This window comes from Hemicordylus capensis, chromosome 4 (genome assembly GCF_027244095.1).
Source record: "Hemicordylus capensis ecotype Gifberg chromosome 4, rHemCap1.1.pri, whole genome shotgun sequence".
NCBI lineage: Eukaryota > Metazoa > Chordata > Lepidosauria > Squamata > Cordylidae > Hemicordylus > Hemicordylus capensis.
Genome location: NC_069660.1, coordinates 93,834,039 through 93,861,071, shown reverse-complemented (window position 1 = coordinate 93,861,071; position 27,033 = coordinate 93,834,039). Strand labels below are relative to the sequence as shown.

The following is a 27,033-nucleotide window of genomic DNA, read 5'->3' as shown; positions in this document are numbered from 1 at the left end:
CTCATGCCCTTGACACACACCCTACATCTGACATCAGATATGGGGCATGGTTTAGGTCCCAAACAGGGCCACGTGGCCCCATTTGGGAGCTAAATCAGCCAGTGCTGCATTTGCAGCATGGCCGGAGCAGACCTCTCTGCCTTTTAAAGGCAGGGAGAGTCGCTCCTGGCCACGCTGCAAATGTTAGCTCCCAAATGGGGCCATGCTGCCTCGTTTGGGACCTATACCATGCTCCTGCTTCTGACATCAGATGCAGGAGGTGTGGCTAACTGCTCCGGGCATCAGACACAGATGCATGGGGCGGGGCTAGGGGGCTGCCACGGCAGGTTGAAACTGGGCTGACGCTAGCTTCCCTCCACACCTGATCTGGTTGACATAGTATACTTGGACTTCCAAAAAACATTTTACAAAGTTTCCCACCAAAGGCTTTTGTGTAAACTTAGCAGTAATGGGATTGCGAGGAGCTCCAAAAAGATCTCTCCAAACAGGGAGTGGGTAACAAAATGCGGTTCAGTGTTAGCAAGTGTAAAGTGATGCATACTGGGGCAAAAAACCCCAACTTCACATATATGCTGATGGGGTTTGAACTGTCGGTCACTGACCAGGAGAGAGATCTTGGGGTGGACAGGTCGTTGAAAGTATTGACTCAATGTGCAGCAGCTGTGAAAAAAGCCAACTCCATGTTTGGAACCATTAGGAAGGGAATTGAAAATAAAACTGCTAATATTATAATGCTCTTATACAAAACTGTGGTATGACACATTTTTAGTACAGTGTACAGTTCTGGTCACCATACCAGAAACGGCATTATAGAACTGGAGAAGGTATAGAAGAGGGCAACGAAGATGATCAGACAGCTAGAGCACCTTTCTTGAGGCAAAGAACATAAGGACAGCCCTGCTGGATCAGGCCCAAGACCCATCTAGTCCAGCATCCTGTTTCGCACAGTGGCCCACCAGATGCCGCTGGAAGCCACAGGCAGGAACTGAAAGGAGGATGCCCTCTCTCCTTTTGTCACTCCCCTGCAACTGGTACTCAGAGGCATCCTGCCTCTGAGGCTGGAGGTGGTCTTCAGCCCTCCAACTATCTATCTATCAAATTTGTACACTGCCCCAAACTTTCATCTCTGGGCGGTTAACAATAGCATAAAACAAGTTGAAAGATATACAAAAACTTGAAACAATTTAACAATTTAAAAATCACCTACAAATTAAAACCTTAAAATTTTAAAGAACCAAAAAAGCTTGGGTGAAGAGGTGGGTTTTCAAATGCTTTTTAAAAATGGTCAGAGATGTGGAGGATCGTATCTCAGTAGGGAGCGTATTCCACAGTTTAGTAGCCAATGATAGACCTTTCGTCCATAAAGTTATCCAAACGCCTCTTAAAGCCGTCCAGGTTGTTGGCTGTCATCACATCTCATGGCAAGTCTGCAACACCTGAGGCTCTTTAGTTTAGAAAAAAGATGACTGAGGGGAGACATGACAGAGGTCTATAAAATCATGCATGGTCTGGAGAAAGTTGATAGAATTTTTTCTCCCTCTTTCATAACAATGGAACCAGGGGTTGTCCCATGAAACTGATTGCCAAGAAATTTAGGACCGACAAAAGGAAGTACTTTTTCACACAACTCATAATTATCTTATAGAATTCTCTGCCACAAGATGTGGTGACTGCCAACAACCTGGATGGCTTTAAGAGGGGTTTGGATAACCTCATGGAGGAGAGGTCTATCAACGACTACTAGTTGGAGGGCTATAGGCCACCTCCAGCCTCAGAGGCAAGATGCTTCTGAATACCAGTTGCAGGGGAACAACAGTAGAGAGGCATGCCCTTACCTCTTGCCTGTGTGGGCTCCCCAGAGGCATCTGGTGGGCCACTGTGTGAAACAGAATGCTGGACTAGAAAGGCCTTGGACTGGATCCAGCAGGTCTGTTCCTATGTAAGCAGGTTTCCATGCACAGACTCCTTTCTGGATTAAATCCTGCATGTGTGAAAGAGTACTGAGCAGGCAAATCCACTTTCTAGATTCTTGTATCTAATCTATATATTTAATTCTCTTAGCCGGCATGCATGTCCTCCTAGATTTGGCGGCGGAACGCTTGTGAGAGTTCCTCGCATTGGGCGAGAGTGGGGGGGGGGGGAAGTGGCGGCAGATGGTGGTGGCGGGCCGCAAAATGGCCTGAGGAGGCAGCCTTGGCTGGGGCAGAGGGATGGCCTGGCCTGGCCAACTGTCCCAGGTAAGGGGGGAGGAGGAGGAAGCAGCAGTGGCGGCAAAGCCCAACCTGTCCATGGGGGGGGGCAGGAGGCGGCAGGGGAATGGCAGGATGGCTGTCCTGGCTAAGCGGGAGGTGGCAGCAGCAGCAAAGCCTGGCCTGTCCACGGGGGGGGGCAGGAGGCGGTGGCGGGGCGGCAGGCCTAGCCATCCCGGGTAAGGGGGAGGCAGCGGCAAAGCCTGGCCTGGCCTCTGGGGCGGAAAGTAGCGGTGGGACGGCATGGCTAGGCCGTCCCAGGTAAGGGAGAGGTGGCGGTGGTGGCAAAGCCCAGGAAGCAGCGGAGAGAGTGGAAGGAGGGCGAGTGAGTGGGAAAGAGCGAGTGGGGCAGGAGGGAGGGGAGAAGAGCTGGCCCCAAATAGCTCACAAATGCGCTGTGCGGGTCAGCTAGTTATATATATAGCTCCTGGATTATGACCATGAGCACAACACTGAATAGATAGTTTTATCAGCTTTTATCGTGCTGAACTGTTTGATAGCTTGCATAATAACATATGGAATTATATCAGAATTTATTATAAAGTGCATATGCTGATCTTGAATCAGTTAAATCACAAATTGAAATGTGGTGTTTTTGTTTTCTTAGATGGCTTCTGTAACAGATGCCAGATATGGACACAAGGATGCTTCTGACCAGAACTTTGATTATATGTTCAAACTCCTGATTATTGGCAATAGCAGCGTGGGCAAGACTTCCTTCCTCTTTAGATATGCTGATGACACTTTCACACCAGCCTTTGTCAGTACAGTGGGAATTGACTTCAAAGTGAAAACTGTCTACAGGAATGACAAGAGGGTAAAACTGCAGATTTGGGTAAGTACTAGTGATTCAAAAATCCAATATAATGCGAAGTATGGGTGTTATTGATTCTGGATCACTATGTGATTATTGTTCAGAGTTTTCATATGATTTGCATTTTACTTAAATAGATTGCTTTCTATCCTTCCAGCATTGAGCCTTTAGAAATTGTGCATTTTAGAGTCTGAAATGATTATTGTTATCTTTTATTGGTTCTTGAGATTCATTCGGATCATTGTTGTTGCTGTTTGCTGGGATCATTGTTCCTTCCTAGGTATGAGGGTAGATTAAAAGAATCTTTCTTTCAGACCATTTCCCCCACTAGTATGTGAACGTTTTTAGGCATTTCAAGCAAAACAGTGAGGGAGGAGGAAGAGGAAAAAGTTGGGGAAAGGCAACCATAGCTTAGATAGAGAGTACAGTGGTCCCTCTACTTACGAAATTAATCCGTTCCGAATGCACATTTGTAAGTCGAAAAATTCATAAGTCGAAAAGCGGTTTCCCATAGGAATGCATTGGGAACGGATTAATGCGTTCCGGAGCCTAGAAAAAAGACCCAGACCCCCAGTAAGGCTTGCAAACTGCACAGGAACATTTCTTTTCAAGAATAAACAGGCAGTAAACAGGCAGGCAAGTCAAGGAAACCGCATGTAAAATTTGTAAGTCGAGGAAACCCCATCTAAAAATTTGTAAGTCGAGGAAACCCCATCTAAAAATTTGTAAGTCGAAAAAACTGCATCTAAAACCGGATCTAAAACTGCCGTTTGTAACTCGAAAAGTACTTATGTCGAGTAGTTTGTAAGTCGAGGGACCACTGTACATGTTTTGCATATAGACAGTCCCATGTTTAATCTCCAGCTAAAAGAAACAGGTTATAGTTGATGGGAAAGACCTCTGCCTGAGACCCTAAGAGCCTCTTTTGTTCAGAGAAGACAATACTGGGTTAGATGGCCCAGTAATCTGATGCTTTATGTCGGTCCTTTAAAATATAGTTTTTAAATGTCTGGTTATGATAATAATGGAGTACCAATCAATACTATGCAATATTATACTTAACTGACATTGCCTAGCTACATTCTGAGACAAGGGTCAGGGTGTAAAAGCCCCTCTACACAAAAATGATTTCTTCATGAGTAAAACTGCATTGTATGTCATTTTAAGCACTTTTCATGGAGCTATGATTAATAAATGTAACTGAGACAAATTTTTTGTCAGTGTTATTAATCAAAAGTTATTTAAAACAGTGGCTCCCCAACACTTGATTATCAAAATAAACCAACAGCATTCTGGTCTTCTACCGGGGATGTGCATGAATTGCGATTCGGAGGGCGATTTGTAACACATCCCCTGCACCATTAAAAGGGAGGAGAGCAGGTGCATACCTGCTCCCCCACCACTCACTGCCACTTTCTGAATTGGTGGCACTCCTCCCAAATATCTTGGCATGCTGGTGGCACTCTCTTCCAGCTGCCCCCGCAATTCAGGCAAGCATGTGGCGCCTCACGCGGGGGCAGCTCAGGGAGAGTGCTGCCGATGTGCCAAGATACCTGGGAGGAGCAATGCCAATCGAGGAAGTGGGGGTGAGCGACGGGGGAGCAGGTATGCATCTGTTCCCCTCCCTTTTAAAGGTGCAGGGGATGTGTCGCTCTGTGAATTGTGATTCATGCACATCCCTGTTTTCTACCTATTGATCTTATCTCAGTAGAGATCAATAATATCTCAAAATTAAATCAGTTGAGCAGGCACTGGGTAGTAACATCATTATACCATTTGGGTTGGCAATGGAAAGCCGGCCATGGAAAGCAGCCAACTGATGCAGAAGGTGAGCAGAAGCCAGCATGGGGGAGGGGGTGCAGAGACAAATGGTGGTGGCTGCCAGCAGCAGGTGTTGGAGATGAACTTCCAGTGCATCGACCTTTTGCACCAACTGTCCTAATGACCACTAGGGGCATTAGGAGTAGAGACAGTGAGTCAGGGTCTCCATATCTGTCCCTACTCTATGACCCCTGAACTGACTCTGCAGCACTTCCTGTGCTGAGTCACAACAATCCTTCCTTTCCTACTAGAGAGCAGATGGAAACACCTCTCTCTCTCTCCTTACCTATCCATTATGTAGTCTTTTAGATTAGATATAGGTCTTTCCTATCTAAGTGTATTTAACCAATAAATGTTTAGTGTTTAGTCACACAAGGATCTCCATGTGTTTTCTCTAAATAGCTGCAATATCCCAACCATCCTCTGCTACCTACTCTGTAACTGGAGTGTATGCTCATTCCTTAGTGCTCTGCTGTTTTACCTATTGTGGGTAAAAATCAACAACCTCTAACAGCAGGTGCACAGAGATTAAATGGCGGGGGCTGCTGCAGTAGGCAGGTGGGTGACAGGTTCTCTCAAATATTTCTGCAGTGCCTATGCAGTGTCACCACAAAAAATTTAGGAGGAGCCCTATTTATCTACTTTTAAGCACAGGGCCCTTGAAAGATTGTTATGCCACTGTGCAAAATAATACCGTTACACCACTCCTTACCATTGCATGATCACATTTTGCAACATGATTTGCATTGGAAATTCAAAAGTAAGTAGTAGCAGAAGTAGTGTTGCAATTTGTGATCATGCAGTGGTAAGTAGTAGTAGAATAGCCCTGTTGCATAGCAACATAGGCATGTGTTTTAGATGCCTGCAGCAGCATGTTCAGAATCGCCTGCATTACGCTGCGGGACATGTCAGTCACTGATTCTAAGGAATAAGTGGCAATTGACTATTGCCATTAGGTACTTGAGTATTAGTACAGAAGCAGCAGTATTAGAGATCTTTTATATTTTTCCCCCCTTCTCAACAAGAAATGTATGCAGGTCATGGCTGATGCAGATGTTAATTTACCTTTTTAAGATGTCAAACTTGTTTCACAGGTTTATAAGGCTCTTAAAAGTCTTAATGCAGATATCTGCTGTATTTTTTTAAACAAGTTTTTGTTTTTAATACATTTTATAATATAAAGTCCATGCAGTTCTTAAACCAATGAAAACAATGTAAAATGACTATTACTGTTGTAGAATCTGATGTTCCAAAAAATGAAAACAAACAACATGTTTCCCACAAATTTGTCAGCCAGTTTTCTTTCTTCAGGCTCTTAAATAATGGGTTGTATCCCAACTCCATCTTCTGCTCACAGAACATGTGATCATGCAAGAGGTGTCTGTGGATTTTTGCTGATCCCTTTTTCCTTTCCAGGCTTCTGTATGGTATACCATCCTGTTCCTGAGGATCCCCCAACACTCAGGAGCAGATTTTTTGAGAGTACAGGTGCTGGAGACAGAAGGCAGATTGGCAAATTGCCCCCTTGTGTGACCACAAGTTCATCTGTGAACAGAAAACAGAGTTTAGATACAACCCAGTATTTGCTACTTACCGGGGCGGGTAAGGGCGGGGTGAACAGGTCTTCATAGTAAATAAGGATGATATACTTGTCAGGCAGCTGAGCCATGGGAAGCAGTTACCAGGGGGCACAAGTCCTAAGGCCAGGAGTGGGACAGACAGGAATATACCAGGAGTCACATCAGGTAAACATTCAGGTGCCAGGAGTGTCAAGGAAGGAGCCAAGAGCCAGGAACACAATGAAGGTCAAACCAGGAGGCCATCAGGAGTCAGAGAAGCAAGGAGTCAGGAAGGAGGAAAGGGTCACACTAAGTAGACCATCATTAGCCAGAACAAGAGATACTGAGGCAAGGACTGCTTCAGGCAAGAAGCCTCTTATACTCTCCGTGTCTGTAAAAAAGCCAGTAACAGTCCTTACAGGGCAGGGCCAGCATAGGGCCTGCAACTCAAAGAGGCTATGCACACGAGCAGCCCAACTCAGGTAGGGCAGCCCAAGCCTGGGTTGGGCTGCTTGTGTGCAGCGCCTGGATCCAGGCCACTCCCAATGTTGCCTCCCACATAAGCCCGGGAATTTACTCCAGGCTTTAACCTGGGTTTAAAAGTATGAGTGCGCCCTTGACCCCAGGTTCAGGGTCCTGTGGGTGATCGGGCTGCACGCAGCCTGAGCACATACAGAGCTGGGCACCTAGAGCATCCGACTCATGGGGGAATCTCCCAATGAACCGTGCTCATCATGTGCTGCATGATGGGATTCCTGGAGGCTGGGACTCATTTTCCCGGCCTCCAGCAATCTGTGCTGCTGGGAGTAGCATGGATTGTGTGGGTGTGCAACAGCACACCAAAGACCAGCTGCTTGCTCGTCTGTGGGGAAGGTAGGTCCAGCCCTGTCTTCCTGCTTGCCATGGCTGTGTGTATGACCTTAAAAGCAGTTGCAGTGCTGCAAGTCACCACAAGGGTCAGTGGTGAGCAGAGTCCCAGCCTCAGAAAACTCTGACCATAATTGATTTAGAAGCACCAAGGCTCCGTTCACATTTGGACACCCTCCATGAATGTCACCGTGATTTTCAAGTTGCTTTACAAAAACACCATATGAGCTAGGATGAAATATGATTGTGATAATGATGATGAACTACCTTACATTCAGCAGTCAGACTATTGTCTCATCTCGCTCAGCACTGTCCACACTGCTTGGCAGCAGCTCTCCAGGGCTGATGAATCCTGGAGACAAGAGGGCTTCCCCAGAGGCATATCTAGGGAAAATAGCACCTAGGGCAAGCACTGAAATTGCACCCCCTGTCCAAACATCTGACACTCATCTTTCAGATAACTTTACCATAATATCAACTGAAAAATACAAGTCAAGCTCGTTAATCTTTTAATATTTCAAAAACTATTTAGCAGTGGATGTAGCCAAACCAAAAAATGCTGGAAAACTACAAATTTCAGTATGCCGGGGCTCATGTAATACCCAAATACTATGTGGAGGTGTACTTGGAAAACTAAACAGAAGTGCCTGTCTAATTCTCTACTATTCATTGTAGCATCTCTATTACATAAGTTTTAAAAATAAATGGAGAATTTGACTTTTCCCAGATACTCTGAAAATAATTAAAGGATATGCAGAGTAAACTGTGTCACTGCTTGGAATATATTATAATATTTCAGAAAGACAGTTAAAATGAGAGAAAGAGCAAGAAACTCCCAGTGGGCCTTAATACTAAGGATTTCACACTGATTCAAAGACAAACTCACCATTAATAGCCATATTATTAAGACATCACATTTAACTCACTTATCACAAGAAGCAAAGTAAGAGCAAAATGCTTCAGCTCAGTATTCACAAGCCCTGATTCTCTGTACATAGTGCCAAACTGAATATGTGTACAGTGACTTATATAATTACAAATGTTACCTGTAGCCCCTTCGGGGGCTTCCTAAAGGCCATGGGGGGTCTGCAAAGTTTCCCTCTCCCCCTGCTGGCCTCTAGGGCCTCGCAGGGACCATTTGAGCATGTGCAATTTTAATTTTAATTTAATTTTTTTAATTAAATTTTAATTTAAAATTAGAAAATGGCTACTGAAAACAAAATGGCCACCGTGCATGCTCAAATGGCCTCTGCAAGGCTTGGCATGGCCTAGGGCTTCACAGAGGCCATTTGAGCATGCACGGTGGCCATTTTGTTTTCAGCGGCCATTTTTTAAAATTTAAAAAAACAGCTGCTCTACAACTGTAGTATTAGAACAACCCACCCTATATATAAATCGTAATGTATTTTTATTGTAAAAACCAAGGGTTTATTTTCATTCATATATATATATATATATATATATATATATATATATATATATATATATACTCTGAATAAAAACAGATGATCTGAAACTATCAATTCTAATCCAGAAACTGTATAAAATCCCAATAATGAATCCAATGACATAACCACATGAACCAGTTATTCCATTATTTCCAAATGATGCCCTTTCCACAAAGTTCATGTAGAGAAAAAACTGCTATTGTGCCTGTTGAACTTTGCCGTAAGTTTTTCATCTTGTTATTGGAGTTCATCTAGAAAATGCATATTTCTGTATAACTTGTTTGTCTCTGCCAAATGCGTCTCCACCTTCTAGGTCTTCCTCAGTGGCACTTATGACAGTACTCATGCAAATTCCTCCTCCAAAGCATCACAACAAGAATATTAAATCATGAAAACACTTTAAAATGTATTAATTCTTACAAACCATCTTGAAATTATCCATACATTTATACAAAAATTAAATGTCATTACATATATAACTGTATCCAAGTAAAAAGTAACCTTGTATTACAAGGCTTTCTATCTTGCCTTCTTTGAACAGTGGTAAATATAAACACTGAACTCTGATGAAGAATATATAGCAAAAGGAGCAAATCAACCCCAGCTGCTTTGGGTTGATCACTCCATACAACTCTTAAAGGACCCAATTCCACAAAAACTTAAGTTCTTATTTACCATTAGGATGGTTCTTAAACATCTATACAATATATCTAAGTCCACAATATATCTACATCAGAGTATACCAAGCAGAAAGAACAAATCATATAATGCCAAGATCTCATATCATGACTCCCCAATTTATATCCTCATTCAATCCCATGGGGGTCCAGGTTTTTAAGGTATGGATCCAGAACAATTCTCTTTTAAGAAGCCATTTTTTGATATTATCACTATATCCCTTATTTTTCTCGATACACCCAAACCTTATGTCTTCCACACATTTTTCATGTTCCTTAAAATGTCTAACCAGAGGTGCCTGTACTATACCTCTCCTTATACAGCTCTTGTGTTCAACTATCCTCTGTTTCATTGGCCTAGTCGTTTTACCTATATAATTGCAAATTACATAGACATTTGATTATATATATAAAACCTCTTTAGTTTGACATGTAAATCCATCCCTGAGTATGTTTTCCTTTGGGGATGGAGGAATAGAAAAAATTTTTAGTCTAACACATTGTGGACATACTGAACACCTTCCACAAGAAGGTTGTCCTATGAATCCACCTGTCTGTCCTTGTTTGAATTGAAGTTGCTATTCCATCCACTCTTTCAGCTGATTAATCCTAACCTCTGTAATCACTTTTATTCTTCCAGTGTGTGTGTGTGTGTGTGTGTGTGTGTGTGTGTGTGTGTGTATGTGTATACCCACACACTGGAAGAATAAAAGTAAGTGTGTGTCCGTGTAATCTCCTGGGTGCTTTCCAAACTAGACCCTGTAACGGGATCACGTCATATCTCAGAAGTGTGCTTCCACACTTCCTACGTCGTGACACCACAGTCCCTATGCAGACAGCAGGGTGCTGTTCACATTTCCAATGCCTTGTTTCGAATTTAATCACTGCAGTATAGAGCTAGGACATTGTATATCCGATGTGAGAAAGTTGCTGGTTTTTTGGGTTGTTAGTTTCTGCGAGACTGCTCCCCCTGCTGTTTAGGTTTCAAATGCGACTTGCCTGAACAGAGGCATTTTGCTGCTAATGAGCAGCTAGTCTGGAAAGCACCCTACTGTTACAAAGGTCTCCCAGTGGTCCAAGAGACTTATTGTATCCAAGAGACTTACTGTATCCACACCTGCCTAGCTTCAGTAATACGAGCACAGGATACTCCAGGAAGCCTCCAAGACTCAGTTTAAACCTCAGTTACCTTCTCACATAAATCCATTGTCCCTTAATCACTACTTCCAACCTAATGTTGGCCCCAGACTTACATAGACCGACCTACATACTGCACAGTGTTCTGTGGGGTGGTTCCCACACTGCCCATGCTGCTGCCAGTATTAAAAAAAAGAAAAAATTGACATGGTTGCATAAGAGAGCTGTTCCACAAATGCCTAAAATCGCACTAATATGTGGTTGTCGAGTGCCAGGCTATGGCCATTATTTCCAACAGGCATGGGCCATGGTGTCACACAACTGCATCTGTGCACTTTGGGGCATTTGCACAGCAGCACTCTTGCACAGCTACATTGATTTATTTTTAAATCATGTTCACAGCAGCACAGGCAATGCGGAAACTGCCCAAGGAATACTGCACAGTATATTGACCACTAATCCAGGGAGACCTTTGAGTCCAGGAGCACTCCCAAGCTACGTACCTGATCTTTCAGGAGGAGTGTAACCCCACCCAGAACAGGCAGATCTAAACCATCTCTCAGGTCCCCACCCCCAGTCAGTACCTCCATCTTATTTGGATTCAACCTCAGTTTGTTATCCCTTATCCAGCCCATTGCTGCCTCCAGGCAGGCATTTAAGGAAGATATGCCATTTCCTGATGAGGTTGACATGGAGAAGCAAATCTGAGTGTCATCAGCATATTGATAATACCCAGCTCCAAACCTCCTGATGATCTCTCCCAGCAGTTTCATGTAGATGTTAAAGAGCATTGGAGACAGTATGGAGCCTTGTGGAACTCGACACTTCAGTTCTCGCTTTGCAGAGCAATAGTCTCCAAGCGACACCATCTGGAATTTACCAGACAAGTAGGAACGGAACCACTGTAAAACAGTGCTACCCAATCCCACCTCCCTCAGGGGGTCCAGAAGGATACCATGGTTGATGGTATCGAAAGCCACAGACTAATTTTTAGTTTTTTAAAAAAAAATTGCATGCACTTATTCTACTTACTTACAGGATATGGGTTTGTATACAAGTGTGACTTCTCTTCTTAGGCTGTATGTGGGGGGTGGGGGTGGTAGATATCATCACAACCCCACCTCTCACATTAATAGCACTTTGAATGCCTCAATTGTGCCAAAAGCCACAGTGCTCATGCTAATAGTGTAAAAATAGCCCGCTCTGCTTCAAAAAGGAATTAAAAAAACAAATCTGTAATACAGCATGTGTGCATGTTCATTATGATGCTGTTCTCTGCTACCATATTGGATTTGTGAAGATGATTTGTTTCAAGGAATTGAATAAGTGTTTTCTTAATTGGAATATTTAAATCTTTTTAACTGGATGAGATTATTGTTGTTTTTTTTAAAAAGACTGCTCTTTGAAGTGCTTTATGCAGCATAATAATCTGTAACACTTGCATTTCTAAAGGCTGTTTAATAAACCTTTACAACTATGGCCACTATCCAACGAATGGGGAACTCGTTCTGTGAGCCCAAGGGGTTTTTAGATTTGTTTTTCTCAAACAGCAGCACCCCAACATGTACATGAAAAACTGCTTTAGAACTAGAGAGGGATTTCATACGTAATTTTACATGGGGGTCAATTATACAAAGGGAAAAGATTTCTTTAAAACCCTACAGACTAACACAGCCCCCTAGTGGGAACCTAGCTTTTTGGATCCTCCTGACTTCTATGTTTAAGAAGCTTATTGATAATCTTCCTTTATCTCCTAACTAGCAGACTTCTGACACACAGCTCTGAACTCCTGGGAATATTAATTACTGATCAGAAAGGAAAGCCATTCTGCTTGTATACCTAGGTGTTTTCTCATTAGAAAGAAAGAAAAAATCAAATGGGTAACGTAGCACAATCCATAACAGATGGTGACAGCATCACTGTACACTTAGGTTGCCTAGCAGCCAGAGAAAAGCATTTTGCACAGACCAGGAGGGAACCAGACTGAATGAATGGTGGTGGACTTGAAGTGGAAAAGGGACAACAATGCCTATGTTGCACTGAAAAACAAAACTGGGCTTTGTGTATTTATTTGGCAGTTTACAATTAGCATTAAGTAACACAGGGTAGGTAATGTGAAAATAACTCTGAAAAGTGGAGCTTTGTGTTATGTTAAACTGGCAGTACTTTGCATTGCCGGAATGAGGCCCAGTTTATCCAGTCTGTAACTATTCCAGAGCTGATTTTTGTTATATAATTTAGTAAATACCAGAGAGCATGCATCACTATGGTAGCCCAAGTGAATGTCACTACCCAGTCGTCGTCATCATAATTCTGTTTATTGAATATGCAAGATACAAGAGAAGTTCTGGGAATGGACTGATCTAGGGGAGATTTTGGCTACTGGAAGGTACACTGATTTACATCAAAAATTTCCCCACCAACTTTACTGCTGGTGCACATGAGCCTCAAATATAAAATATTTGAACTAAATATAAGAACTTCCTGGTCAACTAAGTGCCCTTCATAGCCTGACTATATCGTTGAGGATACCTTGTTTTAGTGAGCATCTATGGTGAGCATCTTACAATTTGATGGAGTATTTTTCAGTGGGTCAAGGCAGAACTTTGAAAGAAAGAGCAGGAAGGGAAATTGGGACGAAAAGCTGATGAGTTCTCAGGGTACAGGGCACTGCTTAGGATTCTACACTGCTGCAAGAATTTTCCTGCCGTCAGTAGGATTAATGACCAAAAGATATAATTGGCTCGCCCTTTGGTTCCTGTGGGTCTGGATGGATTTTAGTGTCTTATTTGCTGATTTAGCTGCAATAGGTACTGGATTTTCACAGCAGGAAAATATTTTAAAGCAGTTGTATAAGAAAAGCCCTTGTGGGGCTTTCTTCAAAGGTCCATCGAGCCTCATGCAGTGGCCAATCAGGTGCATCTGGGAAACCCACAAGTGGGGGAAAGAGGGCAACCGCCTCCTCCCATTGGTGTTCCCTAGCACCTGGTGTTCAGGGCCATGGCCCCCACATACAATGGCTATTAGCCATTGATAGCCCTATCCTCCATGAATTGACCCATAAGGAATTAGGTACCCATAATAGAATTTCAGTAGAGGAATGGTTGCAGCAACTTAGCTCCCACCCTGCTATGTCTTAAGAAAAGTAGGTTCAGAAGTAAATACCTCTCCTCAAATACACCTAGGGGCCACGTGTACACTGATTTATGTGTCGCTATCCCTAGCTGGATGGGACTCGTACATGCAAATGGCTGCTGTGCATGCAGTTTTCCAGTTCAATCCACCAGTTTAGGCTGTGTGCACATAGTCCTGGTTAGATTCTCAAACATCACCATTCAGCTGTATGTGATAGAACAAGAACCTGTCTCCTCTCCATGCTGAAGAGCTCATCGATGCTATACGAGATATCTGTCTGGGGCCACAAGCATGTACCCCAGCTACCTATATAAATGTTGCCTCTTTTGCTCTCCACATAGAAATGGGAGAAGGAGGGAGTGAAACCTTAGCAATTGTGTTCCATCTTTCCCTTGCCCTTACCTTCATGACTTTCGAGTATTGCTTAATTTCCAAACCAAGAGCTGTTGAGGTTCAGGTCATACACGTTGAAATCATACACCTTGGCCTGGAATCCCCTTGCTCAACCTATCTATTTCTAGATACATCACTTTGCTGTACCTATTTCTGGGAGCAGGTTGTGGTTCCTTAGAGGTGAAGGGAGGCACTCTTCATGTGTTCAGAAACGCTTCTATTGTCCTTCCCCTCCCAAAATAATAAATTGTACACATTCTGAAACTGGACATCCTTCTAGTCCATCCCCTCCCCCCACTCCGTTCCCCTAAGTTCATCATATCCATGCCTCTTCCCTTCTTCTAGTTTTCTATGACACAACAGAATTTTAGACAATTGTTAGGGTGGAGCTGAGAGACAAGTCTGTTCTTACTGGTCTAAACTGAAGTAAAATGGCATGTGTTGCAGAAGAAACACACAAGAATGAGAGATGCAGTTGAATACTGTCTGATGTTAGTTCCTTAATGTTGTTTTTTCCTATCAGTCTTTGCTTTCAAATAACACAGGAACCAAGTGTGCCAAAGTGTATTAAGTGCCTTAAAATGGCCTCTTCCCACTGCAAAATTATATATATGATGATGGAGGCTCTATTATCAACATCACTTTGCTGTAATTTACTGTACCAAATAACACTTGTAATCCAAGTAAAGAAATTCAATAAAAATGTCATTTTTCAGTTTGTTTTGTATGTTGGGCATTTCCTTCATTTTCAGACTAAAAGCCAAACAATTCCCCCTACTATTTGTGTGGACTTTTCATGAAGCAACAGGGAGGGGGAAGTGTTAAAGATATAACAAATGATTGTAAATATTTTAAACATTATTATTGCTTATAAGAGTACAAGAAAATCAGTATCTGTTTCATCCAGGGGTCATAATCTGGTCTTGTGGTAGCTCGTCTCCTTTGCTAAGGTTGTCCTCTTTGCTAAGCAGGGTCTGCCCTGGCTTGCATCTGGATGGGAAACTACATGTGTGAGCACTGTAAGATATTCCCCTTAGGGGTTAGGGCCGCTCTGAGAAGAACATCTAGGTTCCAAGTTCCCTCCTTGGCATCTCCAAGATAGGGCTGAGAGAGACTCCTGCCTGTAACCTTGGGAAAGCTGCTGCCAGTCTGTGTAGACAATACTGAGCTAGATGGACCAATGGTCTGATTCAGTATACGGCAGTTTCCTATGTTCCTAAACAAAAAGCAGGCTTTCACAAAAGGAGAAATTGATGTCCAGTAGAGGCGGTGGTGGTGGTGGAGAGGGGATGGTCTGGAGAGGAGAGCTGGTCTTGTGGTAGCAAGCATGACTTGTCCCCATAGCTAAGCAGGGTCTGCCCTGGTTGCATATGAATGGGAGACTTGATGTGTGAGCACTGCAAGATATTCCCCTCAGGGGATAAAGCCACTCTGGAAAGAGCAGAAGTTCTCTCCCTGGTTTCTCAAGTTCTCTCCCTGGCTTCTCCAAGATAGAACAAGGTTTTTTAATTGAGCCAACAAACTACCAAAGCATACAGTACATTGCCAAAGCACAATTATATACAAAGTGGGGCTGAGAGAGATTCCTGCCTGCAACCTTGAAGAAGCCGCTACCAGTCTGTGAAGACAATACTGAGCTAGATAGACCAATGGTCTGACTCAGTATATGGCAGTTTCCTATGTTCCTGTGTCCCCTCACCAGATTGAGCCAGTTCCCATTGAATTCAATGAGGTATACTCCCAGGAAGGGGAGTATTGGATTGCTGATTTTGCCCCTCACTGGAAGAAGTCCTGTGGATGCCCATGCAAGGAGCCCTATTTGAGTAGGAGCCACATATGCAAACTGGTGCTGTGTGCATTTGTCCACAGCCCCACTCCCTATCCAGCTGCTAGTGTTGTATACCAGGTACATTTCCAGACAGCAGGATTTACCGCAGGTTTGCTGTGAGGCTTTACTGAGAGTTCGAATTTGCTCAAAACAAAAAACAAAAAAACAACCCGACACAATAAATGGCTTTTAAAAAAACCCACATATCACTTGAGCTATGCTCTTAACGTGCAGTGAAAAACCCGAATCGTGTCTGGAGTGCTCCCTGATAGCTTGCAGGGACTTCAGGGTAAATCTGGCCAATATGTGAATGCACACCCTAACACCCTTCATTCCGGAAGAAAAGTGAGCTAAAAGCTCCATCTGGAAATGCTCCTAGAGATCTGTTTACAAAACAGAATAATCATTCAGAAGAGGAAGTTGGGGGTGGATTTCATTTTAAAAAGGTATATTGAGATGTAAGAAAATCTGTAGTCTTGTGTCATTATCCATTTTTTAATTCTTTGTATTCAATGAACTAGACTTCTGGGAGATATTAATGGTTCTGATGAATGGTAGAGAAACAGTTCCACAGCAATCATGCACAGCTGCAAGCAGAAATACATAACATCATCCTATTTTTGTGGGGTTGATTCAAGCAAATTGAAACTTGACAACCACTAATTATGCTGAATGAGTCTTTCTTTTTAAAGTAAATTTGGCTGCAGCTGCCTACATGTAAAATACGTTGACATTTTTAAAAAAACCCACTTAGAATATTAAAATAAAGCACCTAAAGCAATGTAATGGCAATAGCTACACAGATTTTTTAAAATTATTATTATTTATTTACACAATCAGACAGGTGTTATTGACTGGTTTGTTTTATCCAGGCATCGAGTCCTTCCCAAGGACCTGGGATGGCTGAATTTTATTATCAATGTTGTTGCTGTTTATATATATTGTCGCAGAATATAGGCTGTTCCCAGTAAAGTTGCAAATTATTTATTTATTTATTTCAAAGAGATAAAAATAGAATTTATGTAATTGTTTGCGTAATTCATACTGCAAGATTTTTTAAAAATACTTTTTTCCATAAAGGAACAAATTATGCACTTTCAATGAAATGCTCATTTGCTCTCAAGAGCTTCCCATTCTCATTGCAGCTGTGAAATGTTCTTAATGAAAATTGATCCTTTTACTAATTCAGCCCTAGCAGAGATGCTAGGTTTGAAGTATGAATGGGAAAATGGGTGATGCCTGGTTTATTAAAGATACAGAAACTGAAACCAATATCACACAACTACGAAGTAAGAAGGGCTGCTGGGGTCATTTGATTTAAAAAAGAATATGCAAGATCATCTTAGAATATGTCTGGGGGGCTTTTTTATCTATTGAAGCTGGAGGAATTTTTTTTAAAAAAAACAAACCTGTAATATAGTACGCATTATTTGAGGAGGATGTTCAGATTCCCTCTTGGTCTTTTGGTGATTTTGTTGGTTTCCCAATGAAATAATATACAACCTTGTTTAGACATTACTTTCAGCTGGCTCAGCAGAGTGGTCTACTTATGTGAGCAATATAATTAATTTGTGAACCCAAGAGAACTGAACTTTGCCATAGCAACATCTGCAGTCTTTAAGGTACATGTCAGAGCTTTGAAAATCATGGAAGTGGCCACAGCTGACATCTTTTGAGTGTTAGTTTGAATGTTATACTTCTCATACAAAAGGCCAAAACCATAACCATGAGAACCAGAAGCATTCTAGTTCTGCTAGTTGAGAAATCATGTTTATTGCTATCCAGGGCCCTTTAAAGACTCTGAGAGGCCCAGGGGCAGGATGTTTACTTGAGCCACACAAACCCCTTTTCTCTGGTGGCTGCAAGATCATGCACAGTAGTGACCAGCGAGGCCTGCTCCAGGAGTGGTGGTGAGGGCAGTGGGATATAACCTTAAATACTCCTGAAATGCCCACTGCTAGCACCCTCAGGGAACTGGCAGAAGTCATCCCAGCATTGTGTAGCAAGTTTTGACCATTCAAACAGAGGCCACGTACAAGCAGAGGCCTGTTGAGCACTGGGTGCGGGCACCCTCCCTGCGGAATGTTGGGTTGGCCATTGCTGGTTACCTAAGGATGCTGGGTACTGGCGGCTGGTAAGTTCAACAATTATATCCCTCCACCCTCACTGCCCCCGCTCTGGAACAGGCTTCACTGGCCACTATTTGTTACAAATGCAGCAGAACGTAGTATTTGCACAGCTGCACTGTTGTGCACATGCAAAAAAATGCACACATGGAGTTGTGTGACAAGGTAGCCATTATATGTAACATATATTATGCTTATGTGCAGTACGTCAACCTGTGTCATACATTGCATCCTATGTCAATGCAATGACCCCGAATACTGAAATAATTCTTGATCCTTGAGTTATATTTTAACTTGTTTGGTTTTATTGGCCTGAATGAAAAAGGATTTATCTGATCATTTCAAATATTGAACCATACATTGGAAGCCCCCCTTCCATGTGTGGGGCTTGCCTGGGGCAATTGGCCCCCTTGTTCCCCCTAAGTATGGCCCTGTTGCTATAATGTCTTGTAGACTGTGGTTAGAAACAATAATGCAACCATGATTAGAAACAAAACAATGCCCGTGTAAATAGCCTCAATGTCTGAATAGGGCTCAAATGTGGCTCCTATGCAAAGTGTATCTATTTTGTTCCACAGCTGGGTATGTTTTAGTCTTAGTGTATTAAGTGAAGCAAGTTTTAAGATACATTGCTGCTCACGTCAGACTTTCCTGTCAAACACCATGTTGTTTGAAGTTCCAGCTGAACTGCAGCCACAACTGGAAATCACCAGCGGTCATGCCAAGGGCTGCACTTGTCAAACACCTTTTTGTGGAACTAGAAACTCTGAAACCTGCCCTCAACTTATGGCTCTGTTTTTCTGCTATGCTGACGTCTTATCCGGTGAGCAGTCTCCAGCTGACAGGGACTCAGAGCTATAAAATTAAACCTGCAAACGTGGAACAGCTATGGAAGCATCTTTTCATGGTAAACAAACATCAAAGAAGAATCACAGGAAATAATCATGTTGTCTTTTCTTAGCCTGCTAAGGAGAGAATGTAGCCTGAGGCAGAAATGAAAGGCCAACAATCAATCTGTCAAAAAAGTTGATATATAAAGGTCAAGATTATTACTGTCAAAGGGATTAATTGATGGATCACATGGAGAGCTTCATAGATTGTTGTAACAATCAAATGCTTACTATGCCATCAGAATGGAAAAATTGAGCATACTATTTTTAGCTTTATGCAGTTATATTCATATTTTCTGTAGGAACAAGATAGTAACCTTAAGAAAAAGCAGGCATTTGTGCATCTCACTCTATATAGTCCAAACCATCAGGTTTACTAAGCTAAAATTAATAGAATTGTTCTAACTGGGAACTGCAAAAATATAATATAATGGCCTCTTGTTCACTTTAGGTAGGTGTTATGTGGCATACATGCCCTCTACATAACCAGTATATAGTACGGGGCAGTAATGAACCATACAACACTGTCGGTTTGCCTGGGACAGAGTCCAGTAAGTGAGCTTCTTGGCTGACGTTCCAAATGTAATTGTACACCACACTCGCATTCAGACTATAACTGTGGGCAGGTTCAGATGACACATGACAAGTCTGGCTGGCACAAACTTCCACTTCCCATGAATGTGTGCTCCTGGTGTAAGCCATCATAAGAATATGATAGACATGTTTGCCCAAGGCCTACCATATTATGGGAGTTAGATCTGGCCTATACAACTCGTTACCCACAAAGCATGTATTGTGGCCTGCTGGTTGCTTGGCAACCCTGCATCCTGTTTTTGCATTCCTGGGAGGCAGCAGGTAGTTCATTGGGCCCTAAAGCCACCTAATGGCACAGCATGGAAATGTTTGACTAACAAGCAGAAGGTTGCCGGTTTGAATCCCTACTGGTACTATATTGGGCAGCAGCGATATAGGAAGATGCTGAAAGGCATCATCTCATACTGCACGGGAGAAGGCAATGGTAAACCCCTCCTGTATTCTACCAAAAGAAAACCACAGGGCTCTTTGGGTGCCGGGAGTCGAAATCGACTTGAAGGCACACTTTACCTTTACTTTAATGGGTTATTTTACATGGCTTATGGGTTGCATTTGGCTTGGTGGGTCATGTTGTGCAGCCTGAGATATGTTACCATTAACTGGAGTGGTAGTTGTGCTTGGTGCATTTCACTAGAACAATTTCTATAACAAACTAACTGAGATTCCGTGGTTTATGGCTTGCAATATTAAGTGACTTTTCTGTGACTTTGCTGTATTATTATGACACGTGTGACAACAATTATCCACACATTGCCACATCAACAATCAGGCATAACTTGATATAATGGATGGAGGTTTGGGTAGGCCAGGACCCCATGGGGATAAAAGTAACAACCATGCTGGGGATGATCAGACCTGCTGAGTGTTTGCATGCTATTTATGTGTTGAAATGATCATAGTCCTCTCTGAGACTTTTAAGACTCATATTATAATACTATTTGCACACAGAGCATTTAACAATATTTATCCCTTGTACAGTATTTTCACATGCATGTATTTTTAAATTTATATTCCGCTATTCCAAAATGCCCAGAGTGGTGTACATTAGTTACGTTTATTCCCACAACAGGCCTGTGAGGTAGGTTAGGCAGAGAGAGAGAGATTGGCCTACAGTCACCCCGTGAGTTGCAAGGCTGAATGGGGATTTGAACTTGGGGTCTTCCTGGTCCTAGTCCAGCACTCTAACCACTGTATCATGTTGGCTGATTTAACATCAGATTTTGCAGATTGGACCAGAGGATGAAAAACTGGCTGATGTATGGCCGTCTAGGGCTGTTTATACATTCAGTAATAACTGGGTTTTAGTTCAGGTTTGCTATCCTGACATAGAGTGGCGTAAGAAGCCTTGAGCAGCCTGTGTTCCAGATTTCAGGACTCCCCACTTTTCTGTGGTGCCAAAGGCATCACTGAATTTTTGGAAGGCAATTCTTTGGGCGGGGGGGAACCCCCAGCTATCACCTTTCACCCACTGTAAAACCCTCCGCCATTCTGCCAAGCCCTCTGCTTCCACTCCAAGACCATACTCACCTCCACTCCCATACAGAGGGCCAGCGCTAGCCCACTTGGCACACTCCCTGCCTTGTTACTTGCCACCACTCCTCCTCCTTCTCCTGCCACCACCACCATTTTCTGGCCAGCTCATGCTGCAGTGATCAGGCAGATGGACTCTCCAAAGCTACCCTCATTTACACTGGAGCAGAGCCAAGAGCCCTTGATTCCTAGCAAGTTGTTGTAAACAAACTCAGATTTAAGGTAACACCAGGGGTTAATATGAAATAAGATCTTGTGTAAACTAGTGACTACATGATCAGACGGAAATTTAATTACAAGAATCAGGGCCACACAGCATGTTTGCCAAACACATGCTTGCCATGTTCATCTATTAAGAAGAGTTGTGGGGTCTATTTTTCATAAGAAAAGGAGCTCATTGGAGAATGAAAATTGCCACTTCACTTTACCTGATCGTGGTTGGCTGCTTTAAGCAGTTATCTTCCTGTGCAACTCACCACCTATATTGGGGCCAATGGAGAACTGCTGTGGGGAAACTGCTTAGAAGCAGCAGAGCCCACTTTTATTTTTTGTTTTAAAAATTAGACCTCCTCCATCCCCACTTTATAGACAAACTGGGTAGCATATATTTAATGAATGTCTAATAACTAGTTTGGGCCCTTACAGATCTGTGTCACCATACTCGTACACAATGGGCCGTAATAGGTATCTTGTTACTAATGTGACCCCAAGGGATGGGGAACAGCTTTTGATTTAACCCTTTAGTTCTAATCTCCTACGGAAACTAAACCTATGGTACATGGAGCTATGAATGGTGTTAACAGTTCCATTCAGTGTTCATAGTTCTATTCATAAGCCTATGAACGCATTATCCTGATACCTTTACCTCCTATTGTCTTTCCTCTCTGTGTGTTGTAGTTTAGGTGGTAAGCTCCTTGAGAACAGAGATCTGTTTTTCCTTTGTTCTGTAAAATGACATGCACATTGAAAATGCTATTTAAATAATAAATAACACCATCATATCATCTATGTTAGGGCTTAGATATACACGCCTCGAAGTTGGCAGACAGATGGCTTCCTGTTCTTTTATATGCAGATGATGTCATTTTGTCCCAGTCACAAGTGGGGATGAGTAGAGCAGAAAACCAAAATCTTGGCCTTCTCCAATTGAGCAGGTTAAATGTTTTAAATATTTTGGGGGTCATATTTCAGGATTCTGGGAGGAAGAATGCCCAAATTAGATATGCTGCTGCTCAGGCACAGAGAAGTGCATTAGCAACTCTCAACTTCCACAGGTAGCAAGGAAGGATGTTAATCATTCCAGCTGCCATCAACTTATTCAAGGTGAAGTTGATGGCTCAAATGCTATATGGGGCACAGCTGGGACCCTATGCTAACCCCTCCTGGAGCGGGTCGAAGCCAGGTTCTTAAGATCATTATTTCTGACCCTCCAATGTATTTCTAATGCCACTCTGACACTAGACGCGGGTGTTCCCTCAATAGAGGCCAGAGCTTGGTATCTAATACTAATAAACAGGGCAAGAATCAGCTTAATGCCCTCTGGTCTCCTTCCCTTGTTATTATTGGATAGGCGCTGCTCGAGCTGGTGGGAAAACTGTGTTAGGAAACTCCCGTACCTACGGACTTTCACCTCAGACAGTCTTCTCTGTGGGATTGGTCAGGGCCAAAGAACTTATTAAACAAAGGATCTGGGAAATCGAGTTTCAGAAAGTCCTGTTGAGGACATGTAGGTCATTCCACCTACTCAGTGGTGGGATGAGAACTCGCCCAGCAGATTATCTATTCCTCCTCACCTTCCCTAAACATAATGGGTCTTCTTGAGGGCCCGTATGAATGCCCTCCCTTTGGAACTACTGGCTGGCAGATAAAGTAGAATTCCAATTGAGCAGATATATTGCCTCTGTAACTCTGAGGGGATTGGGTCATGTGCTCCTGCGCTGTGTCTTTTCCATAGGTCTTAGGCAAAGGTTAACTGACCCTTGTGGTGAATTGGTGTGTGGAAATTTCCTTTCCTGACTCAGGTTAGTTAATGAATAAATGGGTTGAACTGGTTTTAAACAGCTCTTAGCAGCCTTCTCGGTCTCTTAGCTCAGAAATGACTCCTATCAGTGATGACTCATTTCCGCAGTGTGCTCAGCGAAGCTGCCTACAAATGATTAAATTGTAGCCCGTAACGTTTAAAACCCAGAAAGCTAAGAAAAAGATTCTGGTAAATCCAGAAGTTTTGATTGGTTACTGCTGCCACCAGATCTCTCCTACAGGCTACTCTGAATGGGAATTGGAGTGATCAAAGATTCCCATTCGCCTTTTCCTCCTTGTTAACAAGCAAGTGTATAAAACCTATTGTTCTCCCAGGCATCTGCCTGCACATGCAGTTAATTGTTAATTTGGCTGAGCTGTCATTGAGATGTGTTTTGTACCAGAGAAATCCCCTTCCTTAGCCACCCCCCCCCATTCTCCTGCTGGGTCAATACCCAACCTTTGGAGGCTTATGAACAGTAAAGAACATGGCGGGGGGAGAATGTTTATTAAAATTACTACAGACTAGTTCCGTCTGAGGCTTTTAGCTTTTTAGATACACTTGAAAATGTTTAACTTGGTTACAGGAATGCTTCAATACACTTTGCTGGCTCTAAGGCGGCACACGTTGAAATCTTAGTTACTCAGTTGCAAAGAACAGATATTTAGGACAATGCAAAGCACACACACACACAGAGAAATATAAATTCCTGAAGCGTAGTCTGACTAAACACTCTTTTCCTATACTAACTTCCCAAAGCCAAAGCCCTGGCTTCCTGCTCTTGAACTTACCAAACTCCTGATGAGAATCAAGCCTCCTGCAATCCTGTCTCACAAGGATCTACAGTCATCCTGCTGCAGCAGACTCCATTGCAGCATGTCCTCCATGTCCCACACGGGCTTCAGGCTAGTCTGCACTCTCTGCCAAGACTTCCTTTCTTGTTCCCAGAATTTCCCCCTGCAGCTCTCATGTCTCACTCACCTGGTGGACTGATTGGTCAAGCCCTGGAGGTCACCAGCCTGTCAGTCAAGACAGGGGTTCACTTCCTATTAACTCTAGAGAGAGAGAGAAGGCTGGTCGCTACAACCCTATTTTACATAACCTGCCAGGACAATCGGACGAATTCTACATCAAATATGTGTTCACAGATGCAGATCCATCTATCACACACACAGTTGCGAAATTCTGTTGTTCTGCAATATGAGTTTGACGCACCCTGTTCGCTAAAGGTTAGATCCAGTGTACAGATATGTAATCAATATGGCTAAGTTTAAATTTTACATTTGTTTTAGATGTTCTGATATTGGTGAAAGACTGTAATAAAGACTGACTGACCGACTGACTGACTGACACCATTATTCAATTACCGGGCATCTCCTGAGCATTAAGCTTTTTAAGCACCAGAATTTTTATTTTTATTTTTAATCAGCCTTGCTCTGGAGGTTCCCCATATGTCCTGTGCAGGATGTTATTCTCTTATGTTCTGGCAGGAAGTGATAATACGTAAGGAAATGGTTGGGTCACCCGTAAAAATTATTAGAGAAGATAACAGCCGTGAAAATAGAATGCAGCTGTGCCCACCACATTCATAGCCAGATTTCTCAATAAGATTTCCCTTATTGTCTGTTAAAAAGTGGTGACAAAAGGGAACGTACTATTTGTTAAGAGCCCTTGAGAAGGTAGGAGTGTGTTTGTTTGGTGTTTTTCCTCACCTCCCCTAGAACCAGCATTCTGGTTCTAGGATGTCTCAATCATGTACACAGAAAAATTCAGCATGGGAAGGAATGGGAGGAGAGTAACTTCAGTCTTCTAGAGTACATCCTACAACATTGTGACTGTTGGAGGAAGTACCTGACTTGCGTCCCTCCCTGCAATGCCCAAAGGAGGGACAGCAAGAGGGAAAAATGAAAGGGGCAATATTGACTGTTCCAGAAGTCAGAATTTAAAAGAGCCTCTGTATTCATTTAAATGATTAGCTAATATTATATGCATATAAATGCATTTGATGCTATGGTCTTTTTTGATATCTGGATGGTGCAATAATATAAGTAACAGCAATAAAATATTGGTGAGGGGATTTCTCAGTTCTTTGTATTTTAGCTTACATTGCAATTTACATATTAATGTTAGTAAATTAATATGAACGAATATGTATTCATGGTATAGAATATTTGTTGGAGAGAGATAGTTTATTTCCCAGATTTACATACTCTGTTTATGTATGCAAATATGCAGGTTGCATATTTATACATGCAAATTAATGTGTAAGCACCATTATTTATGCTATTTAAAAAAGAAAACTAGGAAAATGTAATAAATAATCAATACAGAAGAACAAGCTTGCTCTTGGATTTACCTCAGGGAACATATTCCTCTGTAAGGAAAATAAATCATAATGTATGAATATATGCTTCGATTGTTTTTACTCAATATATTCTGTTCAGCATCTCTGATCTAGAATAGTACCCCCTGCTGTCTTAGTTTCAGTTTGTGACACACTATGGGCGAGTTCACACATGCATATTCATCACTTGATAATTGCAACATAAAGTGATGGCTTGCATAATTCAGTTATTGCAAATGAAGCAACATGGCCAGAGCTTTCATATTGCCTCAAGTACAATTCTTTTAAAATGGACAAAGTTGTGAGCAATGAGACATTTAAGTGTCATATATGCATTTGTGAATCAGGCCTATAACGTGAATTAATCACATTTGCTACATGAGAATCTTTTTGTCTCTTTGATTATACAGGATCATGCTTTAGTGCAGAGCAGTTGGACTAGGTGACTTCTATCACTCTTCCTGCAACTTACTGATGTAGGATTACCCACAAATCTATAGCATAACGTGCAGCATCCAGAGTAATGCTGTCCTCACATTATTTATGCATGCAACAACTTTTCCTGACCCCCCTTCTCTCTGCTGCCCGATGCCCCCCCTCCAATGCTCTTGAGAGATGTGGGTCCCTCAGGGACATATATCAGGGGCAGCAAAGGGAAGGGGGGGTCAAGAAAAATCTTGATGCTGCCAGCAAGGCTGGCTGTCCTTACCCCCAAAGATGGAATGATGAGGGGTCCCAAGGAGACAGGGACAGGTGAGAATAACATCAGCAGCACACCTCCGGAAGGGAGGGGGTCTGAGCAGGAGGAGGGAGGGAGGGAGGGGAGAGACATTGGCAGCAGCTGTAAAGGGTAGACAATTACAGGGAATAAAGAGGGGCGTTGGCCCCATAATTGGGGGCAGGCGATGTATAGCCTGTGAGGAGGCATATAAGGAGCCGCCTGGGGATGAGAGGCTGGCTGGTGGAGAGTGTCAGGGCCCCCCGGAGAGGGTAGACACAAGTAGTGTAATGTACCCCCACACACACCTTAGACTTAAATGTGCAACTCAGAAGTTTGTGGAATATAGGCCTGGAATATAGGCCTGTATCTGATTTCATTTTATATTAAGAAATGGAATCACACCTGAACTCTGGGTGAACTGCCTGCTCGGCCTCTGGGTGAAGAGGCATTCCAGCCTGGCCTTGTGAACTGGATACTTAAGAAAACACAAAACACAAAGGGCCGGGCCTGAGCTAATCAATATGCTAAAATGTAACTCACTATCAGATAATGTCTGTGGAAGAAATCTATGTTAATCGTTTTCAATGATTGGCTCTGCCATGCCCCAAGGGGGATTACTCAGTTGCTGTCTATAGAAATTCCATCCTGGGAGAACACCTGTAGATTTAGTCTTTCTACTAACACTTGCTTCCCCCCCTCCCTTCCTGAGTGCACAGTTTGCAGAAGATGAGATTCAGATGTCTCTGAACTGGCCAATATCCTGAGTAATTAAAAGACATTGTCCAGAAAGTAACAGCTTTGTCACTTCTTCTGGGGAACCCAGGAAAAGATGAGATTTGTATAGATCAAAGGAAAATACACTATAAAGAGTGGGGGCCAC

The 27,033-nt window shown here is 42.7% G+C and overlaps 1 protein-coding gene across 3 annotated transcripts in view; it reads left to right on the top strand.

The window, feature by feature from the left end:
* The window catches only part of RAB3B (RAB3B, member RAS oncogene family), a 149,563-nt gene that overhangs the window by 27,800 nt on the left and 94,730 nt on the right, over positions 1–27,033 (top strand). For all 3 annotated transcript variants that reach the window (XM_053249980.1, XM_053249979.1, XM_053249981.1), the window contains exon 2: positions 2,857–3,084. In XM_053249980.1, coding sequence (XP_053105955.1) covers positions 2,857–3,084 — 228 coding nt within the window. The remainder of the gene's footprint in view (positions 1–2,856; positions 3,085–27,033) is intronic.